The sequence below is a fragment of the Trachemys scripta genome, chromosome 1 (assembly GCF_013100865.1).
Source record: "Trachemys scripta elegans isolate TJP31775 chromosome 1, CAS_Tse_1.0, whole genome shotgun sequence".
Taxonomy (NCBI): Eukaryota; Metazoa; Chordata; order Testudines; family Emydidae; genus Trachemys; species Trachemys scripta.
In genome coordinates this window covers 210,190,991-210,204,603 of record NC_048298.1, presented here as the reverse complement: position 1 = coordinate 210,204,603, position 13,613 = coordinate 210,190,991, and the positions used below count along the sequence as shown (strand labels likewise).

Genomic DNA, 13,613 nt, shown 5'->3' with positions numbered 1-13,613 from the left:
TGATTTTGTTAAATTGGTTTTGCTGCTTAAGGAAATAAAACTCTAGTCAGAGAGAGCAAACATTTCAATATTTAATATAAAAAAATTATCCAGAAGTTCTAGGTGCCCTTGTAACCACATACATTTCCCCATCTTATATACATTTGGCTGATACTTATTAATCAGTGCACATGATAGCAGAACTGTACAACACAGTCTAAAAAATCCAATGTATCTAAAATTAAAATGCATTTTAAATACAAGACTGTTCAACAAATAGACTGCTCTAGGTATATGGCGTATGCTTTATTAAAAACAGCAAGCTGTTTTCTTCAGCTGCAGTTGTATTTACAGTGACAGATGCATTACATAAATAATGCACTTAATTTTTACAAATAATTTGTAAGATTAGCGAGTGATTTTACAGAAGTTTCAACATCCAGTATTGATGGGCAAAAATCACAAACACCCTCTTAAAGAAAGCTGTGCTTATGTCCACTGTGCATTACATTTTGAAGTGACATTGATAAACAGGCCATTTAGCTGTGCAAAATTGCAGGACCGATATACGACAATCTAATAATTTAAGGATTACTTGGAATGTATTTTCTGCCTGCTCAACTGTGAGAAAGAATTAACTGTTGGTTTCTGAGGGCTTATTAGCCATTTTTCTGTGGTTTAATATTGCATTCCAAATTCTGCAGAGATGACCACCACTATAAAGATGAAATGAAAATAGGGAACAACATTGAATTAGAAACTATATTTAAAATTCCAAAACATTATGCCAATTGTAATTGCACTCTTGGAAAGTGTTAGAAATTTTTTTTAAGTGCCTGTGTGTGATCTCTCCTAGGGAACAGAAAATTCCAAATAATGATAGTGGGGAGAGCTGGCTAAAGCAAGCTGGGGATGATAATTTTCATCTATCACTAAATATATGTAAGACTGTAAATAGTGCGTGCATAATTACCAAATATTTACTCTTCCTCAGCTAGTAAGGAATTCAATCAATGTGAACTTTCTGGAATAACAACCTAGACAAGCCACCCATAATGGCCCTCATGTCAAAGAAAGGAAGATTATGTAAAGAAAACTCCACTTAACATTAAGTCTGTGGCATCCTAACTGTTTTAAACTTGCCCCAGTGATCCTGCATGTAAGTGTCCCTTGTGCCATAGGCCTTAACACCTACATCAGGGCTCGACAGGGTAAGTACCCTGGCGGGCCAGGCTGGTTTGTTTACCTGCTGCGTCTGATTGTGGCTCCCACTGGCTGCGGTTCGCCACTCCAGGCCAATGGGGGCTGCAGAAAGCAGCACGGGCCAAGGGATGTGCTGGCCGCCGCTTCCAGCAGCCTCCATTGGCCTAGAGAGGTGAACCGCAGCCAGTGGGAGCCGCGATCAGCCGAACCTGCAGACACGGCAGGTAAACAAACCGGCCTGGCCCGCCAGGGGGCTTACCCTGGCGAGCAGTGTGCCACAGGTTGCCGACCCCTGACCTACATGTTTACTATAATAGCAAGAACCCTTTGTGCAATGAGAGAGCTTATTTAATAGAAAATTAATCTTTATAAACTCATTTTTTGATAAGGACCACTACAGTGACCCTTGATATCTTTATGTTAAGACCAATAGAATGGCAAGCAGGTACTCTGGCAAACACATTTCTGGCAGTATTCAAACGTTGCCTTACCGTAGTCGAAGGTATCTCAAGTCATCCTTAGTGATATCATTAAGGACATCATTTAGTGTGTAATCCTCTTCAGCAAACTGAAAGACAGAGTTGTTCCTAAATTAAGTTATGTTATTTCATTGAAACCAAACAGATTGTTAATTTTTGTTTTTTTTTACCCTCTCAATTGCATCTGAGTCAGCTCCTTGTTGTCTTAACCAGTCTAGGAGCTCCTGGTCTACATTCTGTACAGGAGCTCCTGGAGGCCTTTGAAATTCTGTAATAATTTAAATATGTAGGTTAACAGGTCAACAATCTGTAGAATTGTACAGCTGTATCGGTATTTTCTAGGGCAAAAATAGTTAGCCTCAGCAACCTGATGCTTTCCTCACATAGAGGACAACCTATGTCTGTGGGCCACAGATTTCTTCTTAGACTATTCCAAGGCCAAAAATACAATCATGCAAAATTATTTAGCAAGTCCCATTTAATAAGCTGATTCAAGCAGAGATTTTGGTAAGCATTTGGAACTGAGTGCCTAGCAATCTATAGAAATATAACCGCTCCTACCTGCAGGCTTGGACTGTAACTGAAGCAGGTGTAACTCTTGGGTTTTCTGCTCTAGAGTTTGCCGTAAGAGGGTTTGATATTCTCTCTCCTTCTGAACCAAGACTTCCAAAAGCCTATCAAATATGACCAAAGTCGGAGATAGTCAAATTGAGAATAAAATCTGTATTCATATTTATTAAATGTCCCAAAGAGTATCTTGAGTACTTTCAAGAAATACCAGTATTTACACAAGAGCTAATATGTACACATTTCTGAGTTAATTCTCCTACACAAACAGCCAAACAAAATCCAGTCTAATTCCTAACCCAGAGTTGAAATCCTTTCCTGTAAACATACAAATACAGTAACTGTAGTCAAATATTCTAGGAACTATTTTCCTTTTAACAACTAACTAAGTAATTTTGATTTGACATTTTCTGAAAACTAGAATAAAAGTGGTGTTAAGAGAGAGTTATCCTGTCTAACAAATCATGTTTCGTAAGCTCTTTGGTGCAGAGAGAGAGTGGAAAAGGATGTTTCAGGTTAAGTGTCAAATAATTTTTTCTCCAATATTACTAAAATTTATAGTTTAGAGAAACAAGGATAGGACAAATTTTAATGATGTGCCAAAGCAGCAATGGGCCTCCCACTATTTTAATCACATGGGGCTTTTTGCCAGGCCTTAGGGGACACCAAAATTATACGCAAGCAAAATCACAATTATTGACTTTACTAATAAAATTAAAACTAAACAATCAAGCAATAACCATTACTTCAGTTACAGTCTTTTAATATGTGGAGAATTAACAAGATTACACCTTTAAGAGTGGGCCTGCCTCTAAGTAGGGGAGTTCATCTCTTGCTAAATTAAGACCAAAGTATATTATTCCCCAAATTAGTATTGAGTCAAGCCTAAATGTAAAACAGCTTCTAGAAGAGTAAATGAACTTTAAGGGTGAATCCTGTTTGTGCATTTATAAACTGTTTTATGATGATATACCAAAGGTAAGTGATCAGAGGCTAAGTCTTATAAACCCAAAGAAAGTGTTTAAATCAGTTACTCAAAAGAAGCCATTCACGGAGCTGTCTTGAGACAGACAAAATAATCCAGAATCTTAAACCCAAAGTAAATCCCACTTTTTTGCTGTTTGCCAAGGTTAGTTTATGGCTCTGTAGGAATGCATAGTCTAAACAATCTTGTTTTTAACAATAGAAGCTGTTAATACCCTAAGTTACAATTGCAGTGCAATATTCTGAAAGTCACTGCAGGAAAAATTTAAATTTTTTGTCAGTTCTTTTGGTAAACTGCATCTCACTCGTCGTGCTGAACTGGAAGGTTGCTGCATCTCAATGCTGTTCTGTGGCTTCTTTCTTTGTTAGCTGTCCAATTGCTGTTGTTGCCTGCTTGCAGATGTGTCAAACAGGCTGAGTGTGGGGAGTGTGCTTCTGAGAGTTGCCTGCTGAGGTTGAGAGACATGAGCATAGTGCTACTGGTTGCTCAGCACAGCGCGATTTTATATTCTTTCCCTTGTCTTACTGAAGGAGGAAAACATCCTTCTTTGACTGGATTAGCTGCTGTCATCCTTTCATTGACTCAGTGCCTTCATGGATTGGCTATAGCAACATCTTCTGCTACTGTCTATGCATCAGGGTAGTAATTTTTCTTCCATTCATTGACTATATTGACTTTAAAGATGCTCTGAGAACTTTCCAACAAAGGTGAAACTCTTTCTTGCATATCCCTTGAATTCCTATGGGGGTTTCTACTTCAACTGGGTCCAAATATCCTTTTGTCATATGTAAAGGTCTTACCGCTCTCAATAGTGTTTTTTTAAACTTCAGCGTCCTGAAAATTAAATAGCCATTCAAGAAGGCACTGGAGAAGTGACTCTTGGTAAGGAATTTGCCAAAGCAGTGCCAGATGACTAGTTCCACACATTAATATAAATAATTCTCTACTAAACTGGCTTTTTACTTTAGTAACCAGTTATAGCATTAAATGATCTTGCTATAAAATCTCTATTCACACAACATTTGCAAATAGATAAGGTGATTAATCATCACTAAGTACACTGCTCTACAGCCAAAATGCTTCTGAAATAAATGTAGTCAAACTTTACTAATTCTGGGTCACTGAGAACGAAAATGATACTTAAAATTGTTGATTGGCTCTAGTTTCAAGATATGCTATTGGGTCAGTATATACGACCCTTGACTTGGGAATGGCGGAGGATAAGTGAGTTATAAAGGGAAGGGATCTCAATTTAAAACAGAAATGACTAAAATACATCTTTGACTGGATCTATGAATAAATCTATGACTGGGTTTGGACAGTAGTTGCTTTTTAGGCAAAACAATGAATGATACAATCTGAAGCTGGTATTGCATCATACATGATATGAATTGCATCATGTTATTCCTAGAAGTCATGGATGATGCAATCATAACGAAGCTTACATCACTCTGCTGAACAAATTGCCGTATATCAGCTCTAGAAATCATACGGTGTCGTCTCTCTTATTTGTCAGTGTTTGATTTTGCAAAGGGACACATTTCTGTTTAGCCAAAGTGAGTAGAGATGCCTCGTACTTCTGTGAACAGTGCAGATAACTTCTGCTATGTTTGTGGTGAAGTGACTTTTGCATCACAAAAGCGCAGTATAACCACTATAGTTAAGAAAGCCTATCGCCTTTATTTTGACTGCAACATTGGAGAGCAAGACAAGAGGTGGGCCCCACACATATGCTGCAACACTTGTGCAACAAATCTTCGCCAGTGGTTGAACAGGAAAGGGAAATCTATGCCTTTTTGCAGTGCCAATGATTTGGAGAGAGCCAACAGATCATACCAGCAATTGTTACTTCTGCATGGTGCCTCCAGTTGGGAAAGGTGTGTCAAAGAAGAAAAAGTGGACTGTGCATTATCCAAACATTCCATCAGCTATACGCCCAGTACCCCACAGAGAAGGACTGCCGGTTCCTGATGCACCAGAATCATTCTCACTTGACTCAGACGAGGAAGAGGATGAAACTTCTGGTCCTGAACCAGCAATGTCACAGGACCCACATTTTCTCCCATCCTCCTCCTCTGAACCACACCTCATAACACACGGTGAACTGAATGACCGTGTCAGGGATTTAGAACTACCCAAGAGTAAGGCAGAGCTGTTAGGTTCCAGACTACAGCAGTGGAATCTCCTGGCAGGTGATGTTATGGTTTCCATGTTCCGTGACCGTCAAAAGGATCTTGTCCCATTCTTCTTCATGGAAGGTGATCTTGTAGCCTGCAACAACATCGATGGTGTGATGGCAGCCTTCAACATCGTTCACGATCCAGATGAGTGGAGACTGTTCATTGATTCATCGAAGACGAGTCTTAAAGCTGTTTTACTGCATAATGGCAATGTTTTGCCATCAAGTCCAGTTGATCATGCAGTCCATATGAAGGAAACCTATGACAACATGAAACAACTTTTGAGGTGCATAAACTATGACCAACATCAGTGGCAGCTTTGTGGCGATTTTGAAGGTTGTTGCTCTCTTGCTTGGTCTGCAATCTGGATACACAAAGTACTGCAGTTTTCTCTGTGAATGGGATAGTCGTGCAAGAGATTCCCACTACATCAAGAAAGATTGGCCACTCTGACAGTCATTGGAGCCTGGGAGGAAAAGTGTTCAGCATCCCCCACTTGTTGAATCAAGGAAGATTTTGTTACCACCCTTACACATCAAGCTGGGTCTGATGAAGAACTTTGTCAAGGCCATTGACAAAACACAAGCAGCTTTCAAGTACCTCTGTGGAAAATTTCCAAGGTTAAGTGAAGCTAAGATAAAGGAAGGTGTCTTCGTTGGTCCTCAGATTCGTGAACTTCTTCGAGATGATGCATTTGACCATGCACTGCGTGGCAAGGAAAAGACGGCATGGAAAGCCTTCCAGTTAGTGGCAATAAATTTTCTCGGAAACAACAAGGCAGACAACTACAGGTTGTTGGTGGAAAACCTCCTCAAGGTCTACAAAAGCCTTGGTTGCAACATGTCACTAAAGATACAATTTTTGCACTCTCATCTAGATTTTTTTTCCACCAAACTGCGGAGCAGTGAGCGACGAGCAGGGCGAGCGATTTCACCAGGACATTGCAACAATGGAGAAATGCTATCAGGGCAAATGGAGCCCATCAATGCTTGCAGACTATTGCTGGACAGTGACAAGAGATGCGCCATTTAATGAATACAAGAGACAAGCCAAGAAGGGCCAAGTAGACACTGAATAGGACTGAACTATATACATAATAGTTTTTTGCCTTTTTTGTTTCATAATAAATATTATGTATATAACCCTTTTGCTGATTTTTAAAGTGTTACATAAACAGGACAGGTGAAATATTATCCTGTAAAGCAACCACAAACACATGAAAAGACCTAGGTTTACAATTTAGGATTAAAACTCTACGATCTCCACAATATACATAGACATAAAATGTAAAAACTTAAATATCATAGGCCTTGGCTACACTTACCCGCTAGTTCGACGGCTGGAAATCGAACTTCTGGGTTCGACTTATCGCGTCTAGTCTGGACGCGATAAGTCGAACCCGGAAGTGCTCGCCGTCGACTGCGGTACTCCAGCTCACCGAGAGGAGTACCGCGGAGTCGACGGGGGAGCCTGCCTGCCGCGTGTGGACCGAGGTAAGTTCGAACTAATTCGAACTAAGGTACTTCGAACTTCAGCTACGTTATTCACGTAGCTGAAGTTGCGTACCTTAGTTCGAATTAGGGGGGTAGTGTAGACCTGGCCTTAGAAACAGTAGCCAATTAGTTGTTTTAATTGTCATATTTGAATTCAGCACATCAAAATACATAATAAATAGCACATTTTATCTCTGAAGCAGACAACTTCTCAAAAATTATAGACCAGTGGTATTTGTTGGGGTTTTAAAATGAAGGTGTTTGCTGTAGTGAGAAGGCCCATATGTATGGCTCCTGATAACAGTGTATCCCTACAACGTCTTTTGCTTTAGACAAAACTCAGACTTGTATCACATACCAGAGAGCTGCACTTGGGTCTTTGAACAAACAGTTTTGTTGGTCTGCTGGCCCTTTTGACCAAAAGGGTCCTTAGATTTAAGATTGACAATTTGCAGTACAGTTTCCACTTGCAATTTAAAAACCTCTTACTAAATACTGTATACAAAGAACAAATCAAACTACTGTGTTATATACACATTTCAAAACATAGCATAAAAAATATGAAAAGTTAAAGGAAAACAAATTATAAAAGCTGTATTTCAGAGCCTGTGTAAATACACGTGGAGGTTTTGACAGGGGCCAGGGGTTATTTTATTATTATTTTTTACACCCTGAGGCCAGGTCTACACTACCCCCCTAATTCGAACTAAGGTACGCAACTTCAGCTACGTGAATAACGTAGCTGAAGTTCGAAGTACCTTAGTTCGAATTAGTTCGAACTTACCTTGGTCCACACGCGGCAGGCAGGCTCCCCCGTCGACTCCGCGGTACTCCTCTCGGCGAGCTGGAGTACCGCAGTCGACGGCGAGCACTTCCAGGTTCGACTTATCGTGTCCAGACTAGACGCGATAAGTCGAACCCAGAAGTTCGATTTCCAGCCGTCGAACTAGCGGGTAAGTGTAGCCAAGGCCTGAGAGTCTGTGTGCTGTTGACAAATCAGACTTTCTGGGGCCTTCACCTTGACTGAATTTTAAGAAAGCAAGTTTGTAATCACCCAACATCATAAGTGTAACTTATTGAGTGACTGTCCACGTGCATTCCACTTTTAATGTCCGTGCACCTCATAGCTGAGAGCCTGGAATAGTTTTGAATAGCAGTGCTCGCTGTCGCTGAGCCTGTGCCCTGCATGCCCTCTGGCACTCATAAAGGGCAGGGGAGCTGTAACTGCACTCCAGTTCCCTCTGCCTGCCAAGGGCTGTGACACAGAACATGGGTAGCGTTTGAATCTCTGTACACTATGTCAGCGGTTCTCAACTGGGGATCCGGGAGCCCTTTCAAGGGGGCTGCAGGGCCCTGCGGCTGAAGCCCCGATCCCTGGCACCCCCGGGACTGAAGCTAGGCGATGCGGGGGTGAAGCCCTGAGCCCATGGGCAGAGTTGGGGACAGGGAGGGCAGTGCCCCCCCCCCCCCAAAAAAAAACTGCAAGGCAAAAGCACGGCAGGTCAGGGGGCAGCTCCATACCTTCCCCCCTCCCCCAACAATCTCTTCTCCCCACCCCCCCTGGCCATGTCGGAGGTGGGAAGCCGGAGCCAGGCAGCTGCTCTCTAGCTGGTCTCATGGAGCAGTCAGCAGCAACAGTAGTGTTCCCTCTTCTCCTGCTGGTGCCTCAGCTTGAAGCTGCTCCTCAGCTCCCAGCCCCCTTTGCTCCCACAGGAGCAGCCAGGAAGAGCTGCGCCCCAGCTCCATGGCTGGCAAAGCCCTCCAAGAACAGGGACCGCAGGGGAGTCCACATAGCCCCTACACCCTGAGCTACCCCTCTGCCCACACGCAGCTCCCTAGCCACCCCTCTCCCTGCACCCTGAGCTACCGCCCTGCCTGCACACAGCCCAAGCTACCCCCTCCCTGCACCCAAAGCTGTTTTCAAACATTTTGAGCTAAGTCACCCACTTTTGAGTTATAATTTTTGGTTACATTCCCCCAACCCAGACAGTCTGGGTGGCCTGTTGAGGTGAGTCAGAGGGTGGAGTTGGCACTCCTTCCTTGGACCCCATCATGCAGAGGTGGCTCGCATCCTGCTGGCTCCGCCTCCCCCCCCACCCCCATAAAAGTCAAACTATACCTATGCCCAAAGCCCCTGCCCCCCTCCCTTCCCGGGCCCTGACATTTTTATAGCATATTGGGGAGGGGGGGACATCAGAGAGAGAAGGGTTGAGAACCCCTACACTATGTCGTTTATCTTCTAGCTAGTTATAGTTAGTTTAGGCTCATTATTTCCCTGCTCCCAAAGAAGAAAATGGGATGGCACCTCAACCTGGACCTCTGACAACTCAAGTTCATCCATTGGTTCACGTTCAGGATGGTAACCCTGGTGTGCATAATGCCCATGCTGGATCCTCAAGACGGGCTCTTGGCTTGCAAGACATACAGTCATAGTGCAGTCTACCCGGCTCACAGAAAAGACATCAGGTTTCTTATGGGAAAGTCTTATTACCACTACAGGCTCATTACCTTTGGCCTCGTCACTGAATGCCTGGCTACATATCTGAAAAGGCAAGGAATTAAAGTCTACCCCAGATTGGCTGATTCAAGGTCAGTCATCTCCGCACGTGAATGAATACTTTTGGTTCTCTTTGCCACAACGTGCCTCAGATTCAACAGACCAAAGTCTACCTTCATCCCTGTCCCCAGCATAGAGTTCATGGGAGCTGTACTGGACTCCTTACTGGCAAAGGCCTATCAGCCCTGGCACAACTCTCTCTCACCATTCACAGCCTCGTCAAACAGCGTCCATCTTAGCTGACAACATCAGCCCAAAACCTGTTTGAAACACGTCTCATGCCATGTGAGACAGGTTGCCAGAGTTTCTCTGCACTGCATGCAAAGATGATTGAGATAATCCCCTGGCAGGGTGGTAGCTCGGGATGGGGGAGGGGAGACTAGGGGCTGTGTGCAGGCAGGGGGTAGCTTAGGGTGCAGGGGCTATGTGCTGGGGGGACTCCCCTGTTCCCGGCGGATGGCTGTAACTGCACTCCAGTTCCTTCTGCCTGCCAGGGGCTGAGATATAGAACACGTGTAATGTTTATGTCTCTCTATAGTGTGTCATGTTAAAGGTCATGATAGAGGTCACAATTCCCTAAGGGGTCCTCGCATATGATTGGTTGAAAGACCCTCTACATGGCTCCAGCACGATACTAGTGACAGACTTGTCCACAGTAGAATGGGGACTGTATCCAGGCCATCAGACCCAATGCCTCTGCTCCCCCAGGAGGCCAACATTCACTTAAACATCCTGGAATTGAGAGCCATTTGGCTAGTGTTCATAGCTTTCCTCCTGATGCTTCAAGGTGTGTCAGTAGTATCTGGACAGAACAGTCATTTAAGAACTCTCCTAGATTGTTCCTATCATTTGCTCACAGAACGAGGTGGGGTTAACCTATCTCCACCTAAAAACTGTCAAAATGGGTCTCTGACTGCATTAAGGCATGCTATGTGGTGGTACATTGAGGCCCAGTAGGGTACATTTGGACCCATTCCACCAGAGCTTGGGCAGCTTCTGCAACTTCCCTGAAAGGCATCCTAATCATAGAAACCTGCAGAGTAGCTACCTGGAATTCAGTTCACACTGTCACCCCACACTATTTGCTGGTGGACAGCTCCAGCTCTGACACTCGTTTCAGCAGAGCTGTCCCATAGTCATTATTCCAGTAAACTCAGAGCACCTGCCTCAAGCAGTAACTCATGTCCTGGAGAGGCATGAGAAGTGATATCCATGTGGGCAATCACTCGAAGAAGAAAGATTACTTATCCTACAAAAACTGATTCCTCAGAATGTGTTGTCCACATGCATTGCATGGTCCACCCTCTTTCCCAGCTACTGTACAATCCTTGCCCCCACTGGATTCAGCATTAGCAAAGGAACTAGAAAGCAGTTGCTGGCAGTTGTCCCATTCTTTACACACTCACGAAGCACCAGAGGACACATGCACGGCCTCATTTGGATGTTGCTCCTCAAAGAGTCCAATCTCAAGCTACACCTGAAGTGGAACACACATGGACAACACATCTTAAAGAACCACAGCGCTTTACTCTACAAAACCATAGTTATTATGGGGTAAAAAAACGTTCTTTCATTAATAAGAATTTTTACATCAATATTGAGTTTTCTCCGCCATGAAGGACTGTCTTCCCTTTATGTTTGCACAGCACCTAGCCTACAGGGCCCCAATCCTGACTGATTATTTTTATCATAATGGTGCCCAGAGATCCTAAAGTTTTAGTAATTCAACAAATCAGTGCATTCCTTATTTTACTGTGTAGTCCCATAGTAAGCCTGTGTTAACAGAGCTGCAGTTTTTACAGTAGCATCTATTGACAAGGACTCCAGATTTTTCATTACTGAGGCGAAGGGGCTGATGTGAGTCCTACTGTATAGGAATATATAAAACCTTCTGAGTGGTCTAATGCAGATTGTGTCCCCACCACTGGGCGTTACATCCTGAGTTCTTAGACCAGTAATTGTGTGTGATTATCTGGAATTTTCTGATGTGAAATTTAGACACCTGGTGAATGAGAACTTCTCATTTTAGTTGCCACTACTCCACAACAGTGGTGAGAAAACAGAAGTTCAGCTCACACTGGGAATCCTGTGCTTATATTTAATATCCAGTGTTTGGCATCCTTACTTGAGAACTCTTATTTACAAATAAAAAGTGTGTCAATGCTTAGTGGGAATCCAACATTTTTTCGGTGTACGTTCTGTGAATTGAAAGATCCTGAGCTGTGTTGTAAGATTTGGTGAAAGTTATACAAGTGCCTATATATATTGCTGAGTACCTTTCTGAGACCCCCGGTGAACACCTACAAATTCTACTTTGACTAGAGGATCCTGTGGTTGGATGAACATATACCTATGAATAAACATTCTTTTTTGAGTGTGTTGTTTATTCTTGAAGGTTTTTTGAAGACCACATGAAAAAAAAGCATAGTTCTACAAGAGAAGTTACCTGTTCGTCTCTTGTTTAAGTTTGGATAGCTGCAGATTAAGATGTTGCTGCTGTGATTCATGTGACACCACAGAACTGAGTGTGCTCACTCCAGATGTGACAACTGGTTCCTCATTTCCATTTTGTTCCATTGGGTGGCAATCATCTTCTACTTCATCGGCATCTTTTTCCACTCCTTCAGTCTCTGAAGCTGGCTCAAAGTGAGCTTGAAGCTCTGCACAAATCAATGAAGAAGTCAATTTAGTACCACATACTCTTGCTTTTTGGGGGGTAGTGAATGTGGGAAAACCACAGGAAAGCAACACTTTTTCTGGACATCTTATGGGTGGCATATTTCCTCTTTAACTGAAAAAAACTGAGTAAAGTAGTGATGAGATTTTATCCTGATGCTTTCCACATGGTATGTACTTTTCTATGGTGTTTAATAAGGGAGATACCAATAGCTAGGAGTGAAATGTAACCTTGGCAAATATTAACACATGATAGCATTAGTCTCTTACATTAATTGAACCACAGACTTTGTGGCACCATTTCCAAACAGGCTTAAACAACAGCAGTGGCAGTATTAGTGCATTCATCTGAGGATAGGTCCCTGTTTGTATGGCGTTCACAATCTTACTTGTCTATAAAATGACGGGTGTACTGGTGATGTAGCAGAACTAATAAATAGCGTAGACAGGTGGTAGAGACTCAGGATTCTGTTTATATAATGGGGGAACAGAGTTGCTTTTAGAGGAAGAAGAATTCCATAAATGTCTGGTTACTTACTTTGTGCACTAACTGGCATTCTTCGAGATGTTTTGTTCCTATCTGTATTCCTTCTGAACTGCACATGTGCTCCATATGCCTGAGACTGGAAGATTTTCACTAGCAGTGTCCATTGGCTCATGCCTGCACCCTTCTCCTTCTGCTCCAAACCCAGGGTACAAGGGGTGATGTGGACTGACTGCCTCTCCAGTTCCTTCTCCACAGCAAATAACCTTAGGATAAGGATCTGAAGCAGAGGTGGGCAGTGGAATACACACAGGGACACATCTCAAAGAACTCCAGTTACTGTACAAGGTAAGCAACCAGACTGTCTTCTTTGAATGATGGTCCCTATGTGTATTCTGTTCGAGGTGACTCACAAGCCATACTCATTGAAAAGGAGGGTTTGAGGAACCCTGCTGTATCACACACTGAAGGATACATCTGTAGAACCTTGTACCAGGGCAAAATGTCTCAAAGGTATGCACAGAGCCCCATGCTGCTGCTCTGCAGATCTCTAGAAGAGGGCCATCTCTACATGAAGTTGCAGCCTTCAAAGTTCAGATCTTAGTAAGGTGGCATTGTCTATCAATGAGGCTATATTAGGACTAGCCAAGATGGTCTGGCATATTCCAGCCATCTGTACTCCCACTCTGAAAAAAACAAAGGAGAAATATTTTATACCATCTAAAGCAGCAGAATACTTATTCTTGCATCCCACTCTGAACTTCTAGTGGTGCAGGCTGTCACTGAACGGAACAAGCAATATCAACCCAGCTCTACACCCAAAATAAGGAGGCCAAATGTCTAGACTTCTTTGGGAGAAAGAACTTCCCTTCCACAAGTTTACAGTTCTGCATAGCAAACTGTCAGGCTTTAATGGCAAAGTATGAGTTTATAAATTATAATCCGTTCTCTAAATTTCTCAACAGGCTGCCTCAAGAACACAGACTTCAATTCCATACAATCATCAAAGA

At 42.9% G+C, this 13,613-nt stretch overlaps 1 protein-coding gene across 2 annotated transcripts in view; it reads right to left on the bottom strand.

The window, feature by feature from the left end:
- Positions 1–49: 49 nt before the first annotated feature.
- The window catches only part of MAP3K15 (mitogen-activated protein kinase kinase kinase 15), a 164,132-nt gene continuing 150,568 nt past the window's right edge, over positions 50–13,613 (bottom strand). Inside the window, exons 25-29 of one of the 2 annotated variants that reach the window (XM_034755728.1) lie at positions 11,890–12,103; positions 2,223–2,335; positions 1,832–1,929; positions 1,674–1,750; positions 50–695 (exon numbers count right to left, since the gene is read on the bottom strand). In XM_034755728.1, the coding sequence (XP_034611619.1) occupies positions 614–695; positions 1,674–1,750; positions 1,832–1,929; positions 2,223–2,335; positions 11,890–12,103 (584 nt within the window). In that variant the 3' untranslated portion in view covers positions 50–613. Of the gene's footprint in view, positions 696–1,666; positions 1,751–1,831; positions 1,930–2,222; positions 2,336–11,889; positions 12,104–13,613 lie in introns of those variants that run through there. The other variant, XM_034755737.1, reaches the window with a different exon arrangement.